At 39.9% G+C, this 21,054-nt stretch overlaps 3 protein-coding genes and 1 long non-coding RNA gene across 5 annotated transcripts in view; 2 read left to right on the top strand and 2 right to left on the bottom strand.

Annotated features, from left to right (window-relative positions):
* znf292a (zinc finger protein 292a) overlaps positions 1-6,592 on the top strand; it is a 14,461-nt gene extending 7,869 nt beyond the window's left edge. The window contains exon 8 of the mRNA XM_042500763.2: positions 41-6,592. Within this exon, the coding sequence (XP_042356697.2) occupies positions 41-6,157 (6,117 nt within the window). The 3' untranslated portion in view covers positions 6,158-6,592. The remainder of the gene's footprint in view (positions 1-40) is intronic.
* The window catches only part of LOC148187447 (uncharacterized), a 17,828-nt gene extending 7,028 nt beyond the window's left edge, over positions 1-10,800 (bottom strand). The window contains exons 1-3 of the long non-coding RNA XR_015778586.1: positions 10,211-10,800; positions 9,397-9,434; positions 8,764-8,852 (exon numbers count right to left, since the gene is read on the bottom strand). This is a non-coding gene — a long non-coding RNA (uncharacterized LOC148187447). The remainder of the gene's footprint in view (positions 1-8,763; positions 8,853-9,396; positions 9,435-10,210) is intronic.
* orc3 (origin recognition complex, subunit 3) lies at positions 8,360-17,875 on the top strand. Of its 2 annotated transcripts, none has more exons than XM_088087058.1 (20): positions 8,360-8,504; positions 8,653-8,704; positions 8,785-8,882; positions 10,823-10,961; positions 11,182-11,286; positions 11,379-11,542; positions 11,647-11,780; positions 12,032-12,191; positions 12,636-12,749; positions 12,892-13,025; positions 13,206-13,269; positions 13,367-13,483; positions 13,575-13,654; positions 14,754-14,887; positions 15,061-15,152; positions 15,257-15,354; positions 15,457-15,598; positions 15,719-15,835; positions 16,118-16,197; positions 16,668-17,875. In XM_088087058.1, exons 1-20 carry the CDS (start codon positions 8,481-8,483, stop codon positions 16,771-16,773), a joined length of 2,154 nt encoding a protein of 717 aa, XP_087943184.1. In that variant the 5' UTR covers positions 8,360-8,480; the 3' UTR covers positions 16,774-17,875. The 2 variants fall into 2 exon arrangements, with proteins under 2 accessions (XP_087943184.1, XP_042356988.2); XM_042501054.2 differs by having other exon boundaries at positions 15,058-15,152.
* On the bottom strand, positions 17,639-21,054 carry LOC121953474 (akirin-2-like). Its single transcript, XM_042500607.2, has 6 exons — positions 20,881-21,054; positions 20,351-20,530; positions 20,000-20,143; positions 19,745-19,894; positions 18,436-18,507; positions 17,639-18,282 (listed from the first exon to the last, which is right to left on the bottom strand). The coding sequence occupies exons 2-6, from the start codon at positions 20,526-20,528 to the stop codon at positions 18,272-18,274; spliced, it is 555 nt and encodes a 184-aa protein (XP_042356541.1). The 5' UTR covers positions 20,529-20,530; positions 20,881-21,054; the 3' UTR covers positions 17,639-18,271.

Genomic DNA, 21,054 nt, shown 5'->3' with positions numbered 1-21,054 from the left:
TAGCACGCTTGGCATTCATGTTACTTTTTTGTTTCCATAGGTTGGAGAGGTGGGGCTCCCAGTTTGTGTGGAAATGTGCATCCAAGCTCTGAAAATGACATCCAGTGACCATAAAGATAGCAAGTCCACCATCTGCAAGACTATTTCCTGCCTCTTGCCAACTGATCTAGAGGTTAAGCGTGCATGCCAGCTGACAGAGTTCCTCCTCCAGCCAACTGTTGACTCGTATTATGCTGTGGAGTCACTGTACAATGAACCTGACCAAAAGCCTGAGGAGGACGGGAGTCTACCGGTGCCCAATTCTTTACGCTGCGAGTTACTGCTGGCCTTCAAGACACAGTGGCCTTTTGATCCCGAGTTCTGGGACTGGAAAACACTGAAACGCAACTGCTTGGCACTGATGGGCGAGGAGGCAGCTATTGTGTCATCTATTGACACACTCAACGACACAGATGAACAAGAGGTGGAAAGTGCACTTGGTAAACTCCCTGAATACAGAGACCTGGAGGATTTTCTGTTAACCACTACAAATGAACTCAATGAAATCACGGACGAGAGAGAAAAAAACAGAGAGGCTAAAAAACTTCGGGAGCAGGGTTTTGTGTCTGCTCGGTTCAGAAATTGGCGAGCCTACATGCAGTATTGTGTTTTGTGTGACAAGGAGTTCTTGGGTCACAGAATTGTCCGCCACGCTCAGAAGCACTTCAAAGACGGAGTGTATCTTTGTCCTATTTGTGCTGACAGTTTTGAAAGTAGGGAGGTTTTAGAGCCACATGTAGCATCACATGTAAAGCAATCTTGCAAAGAGAGACTGGCTGCAATGAAAGCATCTAGAAAGGTAACCAAACCACCTCAATCCCCTAAGAGTCCTTCAAAAAATTTAAAAGTTGCTGCCAAGGTGAGCATTAGTCCTGTTAAAATTGAATCTCAAACTGGCGACCAGTTGGCGTCTCCTGTTAAGATGGAGCAAACCACATCAGACACACATATAAGTCAAGACTGTTTTTGTCCTGTCAAAAACTGTTCCAAGGCTTTCAAGTTTTTCCGCAACCTCATGGCTCACGTCAGATCTCATAAGAACGATGAAGAGGCCATGAGGTTTTTAGAAATACAGAAACAGAAAGTGGTGTGCCAGTATTGCAGAAGGCAGTTTGTTAATGTTAGACATCTTAATGATCATTTGCAGATGCACTGTGGTAGCAAACCGTACATCTGCATACAGTTGGATTGCAAGGCCAACTTTAACTCCAATTCTGAGCTGCTCATGCATAGAAAAACACATCCTGAATTCAAGGCCCAGTGCATGTTTCCTAACTGTGGCCAAGTTTTCAGTGAGGCCTACCTGTTGTATGATCACGAGGCTCAGCATTACCTTACCTACACCTGCCAAACGGAAAACTGTGGCAAAATATTCTACTCTCAGTCTCAATTTGTGTCTCACCAAGAGAATCACGGCACAAATGATACAGTAAACAGTTTGCCCGTCACAAATCAAAATCCTCCTGAGACTCCAAAGGTAGAACCACCACCTCAGACCACCCTGAGCAAAGAAGTCTGTCTTGAAAGGATAAATACAGATGTATATATGAAGGAGGCATCAGAGGCAAATGCATCACCATGCAGATCACCAGAGTTTGCAAAAGAACCCATTCCTGTGAGAGTTAAACACTCAATTGAAAGCATGCTGAATTCTGCAGCACATTCTGAAATGAAAGAACCAGAGAAATGCTACACTCCACTCACAAACCCCACTCCAGAGCCAGCACCGGAGGCTAATCATGGGCACCGTTATGTGGCAGGGCAGGGTGAGATCCCTCCAGTAATTCCTGTACCAGTTGCAACAACCCCTGTGGCAAGTCAGCAGGGAGAGAGTCTTAATAATGTGCAAGGCAATGAACATCCACAACCAAAAGCAATTCCACAAATAATTTCCCCAAATCAAATAAAGGTCGAAATTCCTTGTTCTATGCAAGGATATCCTTCCAGCACGCCTGCTGTTACTGCTAGCAGTGAGGAGAACCTGCATTGCTGCCCATATAGTGAGTGTACAAGGGCATATAGTACAAACAAAAGTCTGTCAAGGCATGTGAAGAAGCAGCACCCAGAAATATTTGAAGATTGGAAATTGGCAAAGAAATACAACAAAGTGGCCAAAATTACAGCAAAAAAGGTTCCAAGTGGGCCAGCCTCACCCAATCAGCCTCAGAACCAGGGGAACAGGCCATATCAGCCAGGAATACTATGCAACAAACCTGGGATGCAGCAAATGGATTACCCAATGGGATCTTCAACCTCACCTGCCCAGTGTTATCCTGGATCAATGGAGCCTGTGCCCATCACCCCAATGGTGAACCCCACGCTGTACCCATCATGGGGAAACCTAAATAATCCTAGCGGAATGATGCAGTCAGACATGTCCCAGTCATGGTCTTCACCTCCCATGAATAACTGTTATCCGGATGCCTTCAACATGAATGAGTACCCCCCTCGGGGCTACCCTCAATGGCAGGCAGACCCTTATCAAACCACAGCGTCTCTCCCATCTGATAGAGATAATTCAGTGGCAGCTATACATGGTCCCTCCATGTCACACGCTCCTTCAGATTCAAGTTTGATGTCTCAGTATGTGTCTAGTTCTCTGATGCTTGATAATGGAGGGCAAATGCATAACGGAGGGCACCAGTATGGGCTAATGCATCCAGAGGACAGTGGAGACAGTGTGGATGTGGGAAAAAGCAGTGCAAGTATGACAGGCCAGTTGGATAAAAGAAACAGTATCTCAACAATTGATAGCCTCCCTGAAGGAAGTTACCACACTCCATATGTTCAGAGTGAAAATGCTTGTCTTAATCAAGGCCCGTTAGTCAATATCCCCATGAAATGTCTGAGCCCAGAGGCCCAATCTGCATTAAAAGATACACATGAAATAGTTAAAACAGAGAATGTGTCCACTCCTTGTTATGAACATATGGACAACTCTGGGGATAGCATGATCAGTCCAAACAGTGTCATTCACACAGATTTCCCTTACGATGAGGACTGTCCAAATGCTGACTGTGAGGCTACCCCCTCAGACCCTGACTCGCAGAAAGGAAAACGCAGCAGGTTGAGCAAGAGAACCAAATGGCCAGCCATCATTAAGGATGGCAAAGTCATCTGCAGAAGGTGCTTTAGAGAGTTCACAAGCACCAAGTCTCTTGGAGGTCACTTATCTAAACGCTCACAATGCAGGCCTGTAGATGAAATTGACCTAACGGCTGATCTGCCAACATCTTTTCTTGATTTCCTCAATGACCCCCATGTCCCTGACACCAATGGAGCAATATACAACATGTCAAATGGTGATTTCTCACAGGAATCTTGTAGCTTGACCACTTTGACGTCACCCATGGTGTTAAAACAGGAGCCCCAGTATACAAATATAATGGACTACTCAGACTCTGTACCTTATCCCCCTGAAAACCAGCAACAGAAGGCTGGAGAGTTGGCTAATCCAGCTCTTACTGTACCTTATCAAGAGGATCACTTGATGGAAATTTCACATGCCTTTCAAAGGTTGGATTTAATCGAGGCTGCACAAGGGAAGATGCGGAGTGCTTTGTCATTAGAGCAAAATGTTAGTCATTGTGATACAGCTAATGATGTTGAAAATAGTAAACCAATGAGCAAAAGTGAGGACAGGCCCTCCGAAAAGGTACCCAAACCTTTTAAATGTGACCAGGATGAGTGTGAGTACTCATTCATGACAAAGGAGGCGTTATTCAAACACTTGAGTAAAATGCATGATTACTCTAATGAGATGATAGAAGAACTAAAAAAAACCCCATCCAAACTGTCTCCATATCCATGTCAGATTTGCCCCAAAACATTCACGAGAACAACAGGTCTGAGAATTCACTATGAGAAAGTACATCGTTTGTCAAAGGCAGAAATGCAGAAGCTAAGGATCAGTGCTCGAAACAGGCGTGCATTCAGACTGAACAAAGATGGAGGTTTGATTGGCCGTGCGTCCACTGATGCCAATAGCACGAAACAATGTGCAGCTGTATTAACTGCAATAAAACAAGAACCCCTTGACATTGCAATTGCACCTCAGACAGACAATGACAGCAATCCACAAGGTCCTGAAATCACTTCACCAGGAGATTCAGTTAAACAGGGCTTCATGCCTGAGGTATCAATTGTCGGACAACTACCACCACCCCCTCAAAACTATATGGCAGATAAGTCTATCTGTGAGGTAGCACCATCAGTTCACGAAAAAGCCCAGGAGCAACCTAAAGTGGCTGTTGATGACAAGAGTCCAGGCGTGAAAAATACATTAAGTTTACAAGACAAACTAAGTCCGGTTAGCAAAGAGCAGCAAGGACGATCAGATGCATCAAATAGCAAAGTAAAGGAGCCAATGTCCAGCCCTACTGCATCTGCTTCATCTTCCCCAGAGAAACCCAGCAGCTCCAAAAGCACACCAACGAAGGACGAACCCCAGAGGAAAGAAAAACGAGAAAGGAAAGAGAAAAGGTTGAGTCTCAAAATGTGTGATACAGACAACGCCTACAGTCCATATAGACCATATCGCTGTGTTCATGAAGGATGCACTGCTGCATTCACCATCCAGCAGAACTTGATTCTCCATTACAGGGCCATGCATCAGGCATCCCTGCCGCCGAGCAAACCTGAACCTGAAACTGAAAAGACAACTGTCAAAAATGCACAGCCAATGGACAGCCATCAGAGGATAGACAAAGGTGATGAGGTTAGGTGTCAAGTGAAAAACTGTTCAAGGGTGTTCATGGGAATCACAAGGTTAGTGCAGCATTACCTCTTACTTCACAAGTTCACCCGTGACAAAGCCACCGCCATGATGGCAAGCATGACCATGGGGACTTTTAACTGCGACCGGCCGGAGTGTGCGCTCCCCTTCAACTCTGTGGAGAAGTACATCGAGCACATCAAGAATTTCCACAAAGAAATTGCCATCTCTGAGAGCGGCTCAGTTGATCCGACTTTCAGGTGCGAGTATGAGGGATGCGACCGTGTTTACACTACAAAATCAAACCTCCTCCGTCACCTGATAAAAAAGCATGATTATGTTTATGATCCGAAAGCAAGCGACGGAAGACGGACTAAATCAGTTGGGCTCTTCCCGGGCATTAACGGGAAAGAGAATGTTGAAAACAAACTTAAAGTGAAGAAGAAAAACGCTAAAAAGAAAGATGGGAAGTCCATTGAACACTGGACCAGTTTTGGAAAGCCTACACTAAAAACCCACGATGAGGCTTCAGCTATGTGCACCAAGAAGTCCGCTCTGCAGTACCCATGCATGATAATAGGCTGTGATGCAGTGGAGCGGGCTGAAAGAAGTATATTTAAGCATTACACCACTCATGGCCTCACAGAAAGATACATTGAAGACCAGAGGAGCCAGTTCATTTTCTGCAAAAAGTACTCACGCTCCAGATTCAAAGATACAAGCAAAGCAGAGGGCGCAGCAAGCTCATCTTCTGAGGAGACAGAGCCAGATGACGGTGAGAAGCCCAGTGACCAGAAAACAGAAGAGCAGGTGGATCGAATAGGCCAAGAAGACAGTAAACTGTCCAACGACGATAGTGCAGAATCCCAAGCTTCCACTGGGACAGAAGCAGGAATTAAAAGAGGCCGTCCCAGAAAGCCTGCACAACCCACACCAGCTTGTCCGGAGAGGATGCAGACCCTTAGGAATCGAACGACTGTTAACAGTTCAAGAGAGAACTCAAATCCTGGTACCCCTACAGCCCAAGAACAACGTGACGACGGGGTTATGCCAGGGTCTTTCAAGCCTTTAGGACTTGAGGACTCTTTCCTCAAGTTCCTGGAAACCTCAGAGTCAACCCACTCTTCCAAACGCAAATTAAATGACAAATCTAGTTCTGAACTGCCGTCCAAGAGACAACAAACTCAAAGACAGAAAACTGCAACAAAAAGTAAAACAAAAGATGAAATCAGAGGATGTGAAAATGTAGTAGATTTCAGAAATCCGCTTAATATCAAATCAGTGAGCAATGTCAAGATAGTCGTGGATAAAAGATTTTCAGACGGTGCTGATCTTTTGTTAAAGCAGCTACAAGACATGAAGCCCATAGTCATTATAAAAAAGTGGCTTTACAGCGGATCATAGCCCGATATTTTGTTTTCAACTCGACCTCACTCAGGATTTGAGAAGTTATGCTGCAGAATGGTTTGTTTGTTAATGCATCAGATTTTGAACTGTTAACATAATGGTCACAGTTAACGATAAAATGGCCTATTTTGTACTTAATGAAAAAATGTCTTGGATGATTTTAAGTATGTATGTTAGTTATAATAACCAGGTAATCCATAGGGCATAGATTTTAGAAACATGTTTGTATTTATGCTTAGTACTGAAGATGTTTTTTTTTCTTTTGCTAAATGGAGACTTTTAAAGAAAAACTATGTTTTTATATATCCCTATGGGATTTCAAGTTCTGTTTGTATTTATTTCATCCTTTTTAAACACTAGTAGACCTATCTGTAATATTTACATGTCTTCCACAAAGTGTTCAATAAAATGTTACTGGTTCTTTTTGTAAAATAGTGTCTGCAGATCTTTTTTGTGTTGCTGTTTTTTCAGATATCTTATTTGTTTACACAGTTCACAGTAAATTTAGTCCTCTAGAAAAAAATCCTACATTCATGCATACTTTTTCAGATTTGTGGAATTGATAAATAACAGGCAGCATGTATGTAGTTGACTGTTGCTGAATTTCTGACAAAACATAAGAGCAACATCACATAAAATAATCCTCTTGTCTGAGTTTCTCAACACACTAATTACACATTTACTGGGCTTTATTTGTATGATTTTTTAAAATAACTTTATGCAGCTATAGTCTAGCTTAAGTTAAAGTTAAGTTAAGTCATCTACACAGGAACCACCAGAAATAAATACAATCCTTATTTTACCAAAGAATATTCAAGGAGGCATTATATAAGCACGTAACAGTATATAAAGTAGACACAATGTCAACACAATTTAACTTAAGACAGTAAATATTAGGCCCCTTATATCAGGTCCCTGTTTTTATGAAACCCTAGTATAATATTCATGTACATGTGACAGATATAGCTACACATTAAATATACCATGTAAAAAACATGTTTTGGGGAGTAACTAGCTATTTCTAACAGAGTTGTGTAATTAAATGACAATTATAAATGTAATTGTAACTCATAACAGTTACTGAGCAAATAAAGTGTAATTAAATTACAGTTACTAATCAAATGTTTATGTTTGTTTGTTTGTTTTTTATAGTAAAAGGTTTATTCTTCATTATATTGAAGAACCTTTAGTTAAAGTTTGTCAGTATAGTACTATTTTTAGGTTTATGCTGCATGGTTTAAATTTATGTTTATTGGACTTTCAATCTTTGTTTCCCAGTTTAAAACGTGAGAAAAGTAATGAAAAATTAGCCAAATTTAATAAGTTAGGCCTACATTATTTTGATGAGGTAATAAAAAATAGTTATTTTTTAGTTTTTGAAAAGTTACCAGTAATCTATGTTATTACATTTTAAAAGTATCCCTCTCAACACTGTTATTAACTATATACATACAAATTTAAATATATCGTAAAACTATCACTTACTACTATTGGTTACACCACTACTATACTATACTACTGTATACTTTGTGTATTACTAGTATTAGGGAGCATCATTTACAATTGTGTCTTCAATGAATGTGAATATTAAACACTGCAAAAGGAAACAAAGTTGGATCTGCAGAAAGGCCACAAAGGAAAGGACAAAGACTAAAGATGCCGATTTTAATACGTTTGACTTAGGTGAAAATTTAAAAATCGAAAATTAACTATTTGATTATTCCGACATTTCAGTTTTATTCCATCTGTTAGCAGACCATGAAAGATTTTGTTTTATGTGTCCTTTTCCCCAACATTTAATTTATTTAATGTGCATTAAATTTATTTTTACATTATTTTTATATTTTGAAATATATTTTATACTACTTTTAAACTTTTAAAATCAGCAATGTAAAAAAGAGAAAGGGGATGGGGCAGAGCCGTTTCAGAGCTCAATTCTAGCGCACTAACATGGGGACAAAGGAAGGGTCGGGGGTGTTCAAGATCAGCAATGTTTAAAAACAAATCCACCACACTTAAAACCGGGTAAGATATAATATAAAAAAACTATATTAAAATTAATAACTTTAAGGTAACCTTTCTTATTCTAGTGCGGTTATGACAGCTTTGATCGTGCCGAATAACGTCAAACTTGACTCGGCTATGAACATGCGCGCAACACTTTATTATCTGAACACAACCCTTTCCGTAAACGTCATATTGGCGGGAAGTAATAGCTAGTTTGTTAAATACAGCACAACCGGCATTTTTAACAAATATTTTCACTTTTGGGAACTATCCTAAAGATCCTAAACAGTCTTTGGATGTAGCTAATGCCAAGATGTCTACTTCATCTGTTTCCAAGGTAACGTAATAATCATGACGTTTATTGCATGTAACGATAAACTTCATGAAAATAGTTTGGCAGTCAAGACACAACACGGTTATATCCATGTGTACTTTCTTTGTTTATGTTCATGTTCACCCGATTAGTAACGTATGTTTATTTTTAGGGCTGCTTTGTTTTCAAGCCAAGTGCCAAGAAGAAAAAAACGCTCAGTTTAGGTGAGTTATGCTGATGTTTAGCTGTCAGATGAATTGACGTGTCTTAACGATACACTCACCTTGATGCCATTTTCCCACAGAGGATCATTTCACCCGTGGCTGTGAAGCTGGTGAGAACAGTGAAACACGTTTCAAACTTTGTCAGGATCTGTGGGACAAAATTAAAACAGACACAGAGGTAAGAACATGCAACATGTTGCTCCTCCAACAATGAAAAGTCATTACAACAGTGTCCATTTAACCAGGAAACATCTTTTCTGTTTTATTTAAAATGCTGCTGTCATGATTTTGGTATTTTTTTAAAGCATTATAAGCATCAAATTGAACATAGATGAAATGTTTTAAATAATAACAGATTATCGGTCTGGTCAGTTATTGGGGCTGATATTTGGCATTTTTGCTGATATTCTGTATCTGCGTTATATTTTAAGGATTGCCCATGAAATTAATTAATTAATATAAAAATGCAAAGCAAATGTCAGCATGGGGGGAACTTAAATTTTTGTAAAACATCAGGGAGCTTTCTTTTCTTTTAATTATTTAAACAAAGTTTTTTGCTGGAGTTAGCTATATTCCAGCTTAGTGTGTAAAGTGTGTAAAATATTAAACTTTGCCTCATGTTATAGCAATTTATAACTCCTATGTAAATTAAAAATATAAAAATAATTTCATTACCATAGAATTTGACTTACATAAGGAGCAGGTCCTCATCCACAGATCTACCAAGTTTCTACAGTAGAGACAAAGAGACAAACCAAACATTGGCTCTAGATAGGGTCATTCATTTTCATTTAATTTAGTTTTGTTTATTTATTAGGACAACACACATTAATCAACGTTTCTGTAAATGTGATATTTTTTAGCCAACTGGATAATTTCAACAGTAGTCCTTTGGCAAATTGAAACTTATAAAGCGATAAAGTTCATAAAAGAAAGACAACAGGACACCGTAGGACAGCAATTGCAATAACTAACAGGAATTCTTAAGACAAAACACAGGCCACACAAAGCAGCAAGAAACAGCAGAGCATCAGAACAAAACAATGACAGTAACAAACATTTTAGCACAAATACTCATGCAAGCAGCATGAAGCAACAACACACAGCTAAGCATTACATGCAGAGCAGCAATAACAACAAGAAACAACAGTCAGTAAACAGATACAATTAGTTTTTTGTTGACCACTGAGCATCAAAAAAACACTAATTAGTTTTAACCTGAAACTGCTTTATTCAGTGTTTTACTGGTTTAAATCAACCTGCCCATTTGTTTTGAAGAGGAAGAAACCTCTGCAGATTATTTGGCTCTAAGTAAAAACTCCATGTACACTAAAGAAACTATACCTGGGAGACTTTTCAGCTGGTTACAGTCTGCAGTCCTCTCAGCTCAATGCTTATACACACTTGCCCACTGGTGCTTGTAAAATTCGCCTTAAATAGGGTTTCATAAATAAATTCTGCATTTGAATTAGGTTCAAACATGTAGTTAAAATGCCGCATACTTACATCCGTGCAGAGTTTCAGTTTAATCTGAGCTTTCAGTCTGTCAGACCTTCATCAGAGCATACACCGATCAACAGCGAGCATGCAGGTTCAAGTGACAATCTCAGTCTAATCACTGGCAGTATGTAACACACCTGTGTGCAACCCTGATGGTAGGAGCTCCACTGTCTGGGAGTTGTAGTTTTTCAGTACTGGATGGAGCCCTGTGAGGCAAACAAATGGATCCATACTTGTTATAAAATGCCAAGATACAAAAAAGGGTGTAACACAGTGAATACAAAAAAACATGTAGAATCAGGAAGTACGTTATAATAGTAGCAAAACATTTTCATCAAATAGTAAATGGGACTTTGTGAGAGATCAGGCAGAAGCCATCATAAATCAGAGATCCCAGATCTATAAAAAACACACACATCTCACAATAAATAAAATAAAATAGAACAAAGGGCCACGCCAAGGTCAGAGCCATCATGAACCATGGACCCCAAATTCAATAAGAAATGAAGAAAAAGGTACATCTTGGACAACAGAGTGACACTCATATCAAAATCCTCCAGAGGCTGAAGTGCACTGGTACAAAAAACAAGTTAAACAAATATTTTTCTGCTGTCTTAGGTTTTACAGGATGAACTCAACAGGAACATCTTGGACAGCTTGCTGGACTTCACGAGGAAATGCTCCTCCACTCGCCAACACAGTGACTGGGCCTCACAGATGAGAGCCAGTGAGATTCCTACAGCGGCTCTCGTGCTCGGTATGCTGCTGATGAGGCAGTAATATGTGACTGATTGCTGATTGATTATCAAAACAACAGCCAATTTAGAATATAATGGAAACAAATCATTCCCACACTCTTAATGTGTTTGTTATTTTCACCAGTCTTGTGGTATCCCTTTGGATGATTTCTTGAAGCCCACTCCAACAAAGAGTCACTTATTTTGGCTGCTTTTCTTTTCCTCTGATGTCCTCTAAAGGCGTGAATGTCCCGGACCATGACATGACCTTCCAGAGTCTGTCTGACCTGCTCCAGCAGTCTGTCACTCCTCATGTAGCCTCTGTACAGGCCAAAGAGTGCGGAGGTAAGGAACTCTGAGCTCAGCATTGGCTTTATTTTGCCATGTTCCCAACATTGCATTTTGTGCTTTTAATATTGTTGTCTTTATCATTTCAGCATTGAAGCATCTGATGAAGAGGGTCCTGGAGAGGTTAATGGATGCTGTTGTGACTGTGGATGATGAGGATGAGGAGGAGGCTGAGCAGAGCAGTGCTCAGCTCCACAAGAGCGTGCACTGCTCCCTCAGTACACTCTGTGACTGGTACAGTACAAAAACAAAGGTGGGTGGAACCATGAAGCACAACGAGTGTGCATTATTTTACATTTGCAGTTAGGTGCATGAAGAGTTTTAATCACCTGACAGGACTTTTCACTTGTATTTCAGAAATCTGCTACTCCTGGAAAAAAGCGTAGCTCTGCTGTTGGAGATGATCTGCAGCAGCCTCCTGTTGTAATTATTTTCAAAGACTTAGAAGCTTTCAACCCAAAAGTTCTTCAGGACTTTATACACATCTGCAGGTGATTAGAAACTTTGAGAGGAAAAATTCAACAGTTTCCAAGTGATTTTATCTTTCCATTATCCTCTTCCTGATTACAGAGTTATAATAAAAAAGTTCAAGATCTGTAAATGTGAAATAAGTCTGCTTTTGTAGCCACCTTCACACTTGAACTTCTACCAAGTGACCCACTGAAGAAAAAGTTAATCCATCACCATGTTAGCGTGGAAATGTTGCAGCAGTACCTCCTTGAATATGTTCTCCGTTCCACAGCCGGTACATCGAACATCTTCCGCTGATGTTCATCTTTGGGATCGCCACGTCACCCAGCACCATCCAACACATGCTGCCCCACTCTGTGTCCTCGCTGCTGTGCATAGAGCTCTTCCAGTCCCTCTCCTGTACACAGCACCTGGCCACAGTCATAGACAAGGTAGTTTGTCACTCTCACATAGAAAAGAAATGCATTTAGGAAATATGGTGAACATTCAAATCATGCTCTGAGTTATCACGTTTGTATTCTTCATCATCCAATGATTACCTCACGTTACACTCAATTCTAGAAGAAACCTTTTTCTAGCATGGTTTCAATGAATGAAGAATCCAAAAACAGAAAAAAAAATCTTGATGAACTGAAGTCACTGGGGACTAATTTTTACAACAGCAAAACTATATCAAAACATCCGTTTAGAAACTCTCACAACATTCATGCAGTATAATCTAAGTCTCGTTTGTCAGTTTGAATTGTCGTTTGTATCACTGATCACAAAGGCTTTGCTGTATGTCAATCAAATTTTGTTACTTGGCTATTGTGGTGGCTTGTAAATGAAACCCCAGAATGTTTATTGTATTTTTTATTTCTTTTTTTTGTTTCCAGTTGATCCTGACATATCATTTCCCTTTCAAACTCAACGGTAAAGTGATGCAAGTGCTGATCAGCATCTTCCTCTACCACGATTTCTCAGTGAGAAACTTCATTAAAGGCATTCAGGTACAGAGCAGCTCCGAAATACTTTGTCCAATTTGTGTCTCATCAGTGTGTCCTCTGTTTGTACCGCTTGTCTATTTGTTTGAGGATCTTAATTCAGGTATGCACATTTTGTAAGCAAACCTCCCGCTCTGTCTTGGTGCAGCTGGCCCTGCTGGAGCACTTTCACACTCAGCCTCTCAGTATACTGTGCTGCAAGAAGAAGGAGGCTCTGCTGAATGTGATGCAGCTCAGTCACACTGACTTGGAGACGATCAGGCAGCTGCCGTCGTTCAAGAGGTACCCAGAATCTGATTTTAACGTGTGCAATATCTCTGAGTGGACTCGCAGACAAATCATTAAACTGTGAACCATTTAGTTTATCTGCAAGCACTGAACACACCATTTTTTCATGTGTTTCAGTAGCTCGTATTATTTGGTTTCCTTTTTAAATCAAGTCTAACCTGTGTGTTTTTCCAGGTATGTAGAGAAGCAGGAAGCTCAGGAACAAGTGAGTCTGTTCACAGATGACGCTCATTTAAAGGTACATTCTCTGTTTTATCTCTAAACCTCAGGCATTAGCCAACAATGAGAGCACACACCTGGACACAATAAATGCTTTAAATTTCTTTTCTAATTAGGAGGTTTGTCAGAAGCTGATAAAAGACCTTCACAAATACCATAAGAACTACTATCCAATCCTGAGGTGTGTCCACACTCTGACCTCAACATTGCCTCGATACCCTCTTGGAAAACAGGCAAGATATCACAGCTTTATCATTTTGCAGAAAAAAAAGGTCGTTCAGGGTTGAAATAATAGTGTAAAAATGAATTATCTGTGTGTCACAGATCAGAGAACTCCATTTAATATGCCTGGAGAAGAACGTTTGGGAGAACGAGGATTATCAGTCAGCCATGAAACTTGTGAAGTAAGTCTGGATATGTAACCGAAAAAGATATTTAATCAGGACATTTCACATGGTCATCACTGGATTAATGATTTAAAACCTCTATTTTATTTTTTAAACAATATTTCACCCATTTTCCAGAACAGGTTACATGATGATATTCAGGATGTGAGGAGTCAAAGGTTTTTCACGTATAGAGAAAAATGATCTGTTGCTATGTGGTATAAACAAACAATTAAAACATACTGTCTCATAAAAATGAGCAGTGCGGGACATTATGTGAAGTATAATTTAAACAAAATAAAATGTGCACAGATGCACTGAAGAACATACCATTAGCCCAAGAGAGGCAGGAGGAATGATTTTTTTTTTGCTGTGTGAGTCACAAGAAATTGGGACACATTTTTTGTTTAACTGTCCTGTCTACACGGACGTTAGGGATGTCTTTTTTTGTAAAGTAACATCCATTTATCATCATTTAGGTTTCTTTTGGCTGAATGACTATTAAAAGAACTTGAGTTGTGATCCAGGAAGGAAACCTTTTTATAGCAGACTTTATTTGCCAAGCTTGGGAGAGAAGGCAAAATATTTCCTTTAAGACTAAGCTGTCAAATAACGTGTAATTTTGCAATAACCACTGCAACTGTACTTCTGGGGTCTTGTTAAGCCATGGGGGTTTGGCACACGAAAATAAAGACAGTCAATCACTTTTTAAAAAAACTGTCAACAAGCGGGATCAACAAATAATTAATAATCACTTAAGGCTGTTTATTCAATTTGTGCCCATTGTTAGAAGACCCTCTTAAAGTCCTCCAGCTTTGATGTGTTGTCTGAAACATGTCTTGTTTGTAGTAATACACGGTACTTCTTCCCCTCCAGACAACCTTATTTACATCTTCCACCACTAGATGGCAACATATTCAAGGATATTTGGATGATTTTTGCTCCTCCTGGTGGCCAAATATCCATTCATATACAGTAAAGCAGTGCTGTTGTTTGTCACTGGCTGTTTATTAAGAAGAAACGAGATGTTTGTGCAAAAACACCCCACTCTGAAGTTAGACCCCTTGGGGTGCCAATGTACCAATCAATTGTAAAGCTCCTGTGCTTCCCCCTGCAGGATGCTGGCCAAAGACGAGCTGATCACTCTGCTACAGAAGTGTGTGGAGATTCTGCAGTCTGCCAAAGCAAAGAAGATGAAGGCTGCTCTTGTCCAGCTGGAGGACATGCTCGCCAAATTTAAGCAGTTGGACAGTAAGTAGTAAAAATGAAGTAAAGCACACACAACCATATTCTCCCTTTATAGATTTTTACTTTCCCTCATTTTGCATTCAATCTGATTTAGTCTCTTTTCTTAAATAATTATTCCTGCCTGTAGTGAATACACTATGGTTTTTGAGATTGTTTCATCTTGTTTCTAACAGCAGTAGCTGCTGAACATCCTCCCAGTGAAGAAGAAAGTCTCACCTCTCCGGTGAAAAATCTTCAAAAGAAAACAGATCTATTCCAGCTGCAAAAGGTTTTTATAGTTATATAAAAAATGTTATTTTCACTGCATTTTTCTTTAACCAGATTCTGAAGTGTTTGATCCATAAATTGTCTGGTCATTCGTACTTATTCTAGACACTGCTGGAGATGAACGAGTCTCGGAGATCCAAGAAGCTGAGTCCATTCGAGGTTCTGCGAAACGAAGCTCTTGAGTTTATCGACAGCTTAGTGAAGTAAGACCTTCTTGCTCGACTGAAAGTGTAACAACTTCTTAAAATTGGATCACTTAAATATGGTAGAAATGCTACTTTGGCTAACATCTCTCTCCCACACAGGAGTCACCTGTCCCCTCCAGAGTCTCAGACGCTCTACGAAGTTTGCTACTACACTTCTTCAGCCACCGTGAGACGCCACCTCAATGCAACACCTCGCACCTCCATTCAGGCTGCGCTCAGCAGCCCCTACTATTATCTCCAGGTACATCTGCCTCTTTATCATCTTAACAACTGTGTGACAAGGCAGAACCGTAGGAACTGTGAAGGAGAAACTGAAAGCATTAAAAGTACTTGTGTCTTCTTCCCTCTTTGACTTCTCCAGAATGAAAGCCTAAAGACAGAGGATGGGACTGTCTCTAATGCTGCTCCTGATATCTGCATCGCATACAAACTCCACCTGGAGTGCGGCAGGCTGATTAATCTCTACGACTGGCTGGAAGTGAGTTTAAAATGAATCTACCAAATAATGTAATTCAACTACACCAGCCAACGTCTCAAAGGAAAAAGCGAGACATATTTACACAGCGTTCTGTTTCAACTCGAAACAATAACAGCACCTTTGCCCTACAAGATTTGATGCTTAGAAGCTTTGTTTTTCATTCTCTCGAAGAGGCTTTATTGATCCCAAGGAATCAATGTGTCACATTGTTGAGCTGAAAACTGAAAATCAGCCCACAATAGGCCGGATACTGACATGAAATCTGTGTTTGTTTGTTTTCAGGCCTATGCCACTGTGGTCTCTGCTGCTGAGGGTAATAATCCAGATTCTGACAACTTCGGTAAAGTGGATGAAGTCAAACAGTATCCTTCTCTCACTTAATCTGCAAACATCCCATCATGCTGCCCCAACATTTTAGGACGTACTTTGTGTTGTGATTTTTGGCAAGAAAACTGTCATAATAGTTCCCTTTAGGTACATGTAACAAGTTAGTTCTTAGGATGACATTTCATGACGGATGAGGTGGTGGAGGTCAAAAATATAAATTTGTCCTTTTTACCCATAGTTCTATTACCAATATAGATTTTATTTTGGCGTGAGTTGCTGAGTGTTTGAGATACTGATCTAGAGTGCTTTCTAGTTTTTCTATATTCAAGACAAGACAGATATCTCTACGGCCGATATCTCGAACACCCGGCAAGTCACACCAAAATCAGACTGATTAATAGAACTACAGGTAAGAGGAAAATATGTAATTTTAAATTTGGGATTGTCACTTAATCACAATGAGTATAATCCATGATTGAGAAATGTTCCTTAGCTTGTTCTCTAGCGCTCGTTTCATCCGAGCTGTGTCCGAACTTGAATTTCTGGGCTTTATTAAGTCCACCAAGCAGAAGACGGACCACGTGGCTCGCCTCACCTGGGGAGGCTGCTGACCGAATACTCAGAGGAACCACACACACACACTTCTTTACGAACATCTTAAAAACCTCGACTTGGATTTATATATTGTACTGAATTTTGAAATATATGGGACTGGTGTCTGATAATCGTGGTGCCGTTTTTCATTTTTAATCACAGTTGTGTGTTAAGCAAAACACGTACGGTACTTTTATCACGACACAAGACAAACATACAGGTGATGTTCCGGAGAACGTAGTTTGTTGTATCAGTAATAAGTATCTTCAAACTTAACTTAGGATGCTTCCACTAAAATGTTGCTATACTGAAAACTCTCGTTTATTGATAAATAAACCAATCATCAGGATTTTTCTTTTTAAAATTTGATGAATAAAGATTACAGCGGTAAAATCATCATTCACGTATTATCTTTAAGAAAATGCCTATTTCTCACGAGTTCATGAAGAAATCAGACTTTCTTAGTCAACAGACTTCCCTGAAACCACTATTTTAATAGCCTGGGCTGCCTGAAGTGGGGACTGTGGTTTGATCCAGCCCGCCAGATGTTTTTCGCAAAAGAAAATCTGAATTACATTTTTTTTAAAATCATAATATAAATCACTCTATTCCGTTTGAGTTCTTTTGTAAGGTAAAAATACGACACTGTGTATAGGAGGTTAGTTTGAGTGAGGTAAGAATAAATGAAGGCAGAAACAGTGGCACACAGACAAAAGGCATTCCAGTTAAGGAAACTTTGGAGGCTAGTACTATTAATTATACAATACAGTGCAATATGTGCATGCTTTTGAAATCCGTTTTGGCCCTGTTAGGGGAAAACTTCTGGGCACCCCTGTTATAATGTAATTAGAGCATAATTACCAAGAAACGTCATCAAAAGAATTCTTAACTCTTAAAAGATTTTTATTGTTTTTTCCAATAAGTACATTGGTTTCAAAATGATACCAGCAAAAAAACAAAAAAAAAAAGTCAAAATAAATAAAACACTGGTAGGGAGAACAAAAAAAAAACTGCCCAGTTTTTGCTCAATTTAAAAAGCTATGAACAGAGGACAAACTGCAAACATATCCTCTCTGTTCTGCTGCGTTTCTTCCACTTTCTCTCAGATTGACCAGCAAACCTTAAAGTAAAACTCTTGCGTTGCTTTATCGTATTTACATGTAACAAACAGAAATCAAGTGACAAAGCTGGAATGCTGGGAATCATTACAAAAGTGAGATAACTGTAGATACACGTACAGCAGGAGGAACATAGGCCACTGGTAGAGATAGGGTCCATTAATTTACATAAGGAAGCACCTAGTTGCTTACAACAGAGTGGCAACAACCAACAACAGCTTTATATAAACCTTTGCCCAAAGACAGAAATATGGCACAGTAAGAAAAGTTTCATTTAAACTCGCTAAACTGAATCTCTTACAATGATGAGCTTTTTAGTTTTCTTCTTCTTACTTGAGTTATCATATGATAGCTTGCAGCAAGAGAAGGCCGTCTTGCAAAGATTTCTGGGCCACACTCAGGAAACATCTGGAGAAGAGAGAGATGAAACAAAATACAGAAACCAGACTTGTTACTTTAAACTTCAAAAGGCGGAGCGCAAGCCAAGATCCAGGACTTTCTCACATACAGCATTTGCCAGTGAGGCAGGAATGTGGATATGGTTGAAATGAAGTGACTCACAGCTTGCAGGTTGCTCCCCGAATCGTCGCATTAACTGATCATGTGTGAACTTCACAAAGGTGTCATATTGTTCTGAAATTTACAGGACAGGGAATCAGAATTACTTCTGTGCAACTAAATGTGAATCCTTATGTGCATTATTTGAATCAGTCATATATTATCATTTCACAGAGACCTCACTATGGTACAGATCATACACTTACTAAAATGATTTGCTGCAGTCAGGAAGAAATCTATACCTATATCCAAATCTGGCTTTGAGAGGTAAAAAAAAAGCCAAACATTTGCCTGTTACAGGGTCACAATTTTAAGAATTTGTTTTCTTGGTTCATTTTATATTGGTAAAAACAGCTCATAATTAGGTAACGAAAAGCACAAAATCCGTGGCAAAACATAGTTATAAATATTATTTTCCATTGCTGCTAATAAATGCCCCTAAATCTTACACACCGGACCTTTAGTAACTTGTTTTCAAATAAAATTATTAAAACAATCACCTGATGTTCTTATGTTTAAAATAGATGAGCCAGATACGGCTCCTAACATGCAGGGACGGTCTGGCACCATGTATTTGCTACCTAGAGCGCCTCCTCTTTTGCATTCTTTATATGGTTGGACATGAAGTAACACTGGTTCAGCACGTTGATCAGAGGTGTCGCAGAAGCAGAAAGCCCTCAATAATAAGGATGTGAGTCTCCTCCTTATGATCAAACTTTGGTACATTTCAGTATCCACAATGTGGATATCATGGTGTCAGTAACCCTGAGACTTCTCAAACTTCACCTGGTTGTCCAACCATGCATAGGTCATACTCATCATGATGTCCATGTCCAGAGAAGTAAGGACATTGGTTTTTATTTTTTTTTAATATGTTGTCTGTCTGTAATTTTAATTGCTGTCTATCTTGGTCAGAACACTTAATAAAACATGATAACTATAAAGGGGCTGCAAAGGTAAGTGCATAAGCAAATAACAGTGGACCAACAGCAATTTTGCTTATCAAACAATTAAAAAATACCTAACATCAGAATCTACCATTTCTTTTTTTCATATCATGACAGTAATTCAGTCCTGATTTACCATAGTTTATCATTCATTTGTGCTCTTGTCCATTTGTTTTTGTTTTGTCCTTTGTTGTTACTCAATCCTTTTTTTTCCCTATCCCTCTTTTGTTTCTTCTTTTAACACAAAATGCCAAACATCTGACGTGCTCTGCTTTTCAAACATGATCATTTAAAACTGAATACCGTTAGGTTTTTACTTTTTTGTCTTATTCTAAGTCAAACCATCTCGCTCTGTGTGTACCAACCTGCCAGTTTTGAAGTCATTGTCTCTTCATATTCCTCCCGCACCTTCTCTTCCCTTTCTGTCAGCAGGCGTTCACAGATCATTCCAACTTGTCTGAGAGTGAATAATGGCTGTTCTTTTCTAGTAGGAGAAACGCCTCCAGAGGACGTTCCTGCACGCATCAAACAGAAATTTAAGTATCATGAGGTATTTCTGGTTGCCTGTCGGTGTAATTCTGGAGCAGTCTCTGCTGTATGCAGTGTGTTACTCAACCAACCTGGCATGCTGGACACATTCATAGTAGACGACTGGGATGGGGACTCTGGAGAATAGCAGCACTCTGACTGTTGGTAACCTCCATCTAGATGCTTCCTCTTTTGAATGCGTTTGTACTCCTGCTTAATACTGTTGAGGATTTGTTCTAGAGGGACAAAAGAAAGCAAATAGAAAGAGGTCAAAAGGTGAAGACAAAACAGCTGACATATCATGAGTCCACAACTAATCTTAAACACTCATGACCATATATGTTTTCTGGTTTATTACAGTGTGGTTCAAGGTGCTGCTAATGCTTCCCAAGCTCCTGGCTGGTCACCAAGCAGGCCAACTTGGCCAGCAGTAGTAACGTTACCTGCACTAAGCCTTGAAGACGATTCCCCAAATGGCGAGGGCTCCATGCTAAGATACTTCCTAGGGGATGAGGATGAGGACGACGGGGACACGGGGATGCATCTTCGTCTTTTGGGGGACGTAGGGCTCATCAGCGGATCGAAATCCATGGTCCTCTTCAGGGTGGCTCCACACGCCATGACTTCAGTTTGTTAAATGCAGGGGGGTGGGGGGGGGGGGGGTGCAAAAATGCCGAAACAAGACAATAATGAAGCGTTAACATCAGTTATTTCAGATAACAGCTAACCGTGGCTTTTCTCCAACACTACTTGCTCATTACAGTGTTGCTTGTTCTGCTAAAACCAGTTTCCTGCGCTGAGGGATACATGCTCAGCATACTGCGCAGCTGAGGCTTTAAATATTTGCTAGCAAGCTAACGCTAGCTGTGCTTGCTAGCTAATAATCAAAAAGAAAACAAAGCTAACGTTAGCTATGGCTACCAGTGGTAGAACAGTGCGTTCGGGCGTACATTTGAATAAAACTATTTCTTACCTTTTGAGGGTAAAGTCGATTTGTCCAACTGCGACCAAACAACTCGTGTTGTTCTAAAAGTTGCTTCCCAAAAGTTGAAGTGACGATCAGCCGGCTGCGGGCCAACTGTCTGCTGTTAGACAGGGAGCTAGCTAGCGCAACTTAGCTGCTTGTTTTTGATATGGGGCTGTCGGC

The sequence above is a fragment of the Plectropomus leopardus genome, chromosome 14 (assembly GCF_026936395.1).
Source record: "Plectropomus leopardus strain MGB_pleo_1.0 chromosome 14, ASM2693639v1, whole genome shotgun sequence".
Classification (NCBI taxonomy): domain Eukaryota; kingdom Metazoa; phylum Chordata; class Actinopteri; order Perciformes; family Serranidae; genus Plectropomus; species Plectropomus leopardus.
Note: the sequence above shows the minus strand (reverse complement) of the source record. Positions and strands in the feature narration are given on the sequence as shown.

What these genes read in the sequence shown, in the direction of transcription:
- LOC121953474 (XM_042500607.2), bottom strand. Translation starts at nt 20,528, where the DNA reads ATGGCGTGTGGAGCCACCCTGAAGAGGACCATGGATTTCGATCCGCTG. An exon ending in GTCTTCAAGGCTTAGTGCAG is followed by an intron (nt 20,144 to 20,350) that starts GTAACGTTACTA and finishes TTGTCCCTCTAG; the next exon opens with AACAAATCCTCAACAGTATT. An exon ending in GAATGTGTCCAGCATGCCAG is followed by an intron (nt 19,895 to 19,999) that starts GTTGGTTGAGTA and finishes TGATGCGTGCAG; the next exon opens with GAACGTCCTCTGGAGGCGTT.
- orc3 (XM_042501054.2), top strand. Translation starts at nt 8,481, where the DNA reads ATGTCTACTTCATCTGTTTCCAAG. An exon ending in AAATTAAAACAGACACAGAG is followed by an intron (nt 8,883 to 10,822) that starts GTAAGAACATGC and finishes CTGCTGTCTTAG; the next exon opens with GTTTTACAGGATGAACTCAA. An exon ending in CAAATTTAAGCAGTTGGACA is followed by an intron (nt 14,888 to 15,057) that starts GTAAGTAGTAAA and finishes TGTTTCTAACAG; the next exon opens with CAGTAGCTGCTGAACATCCT.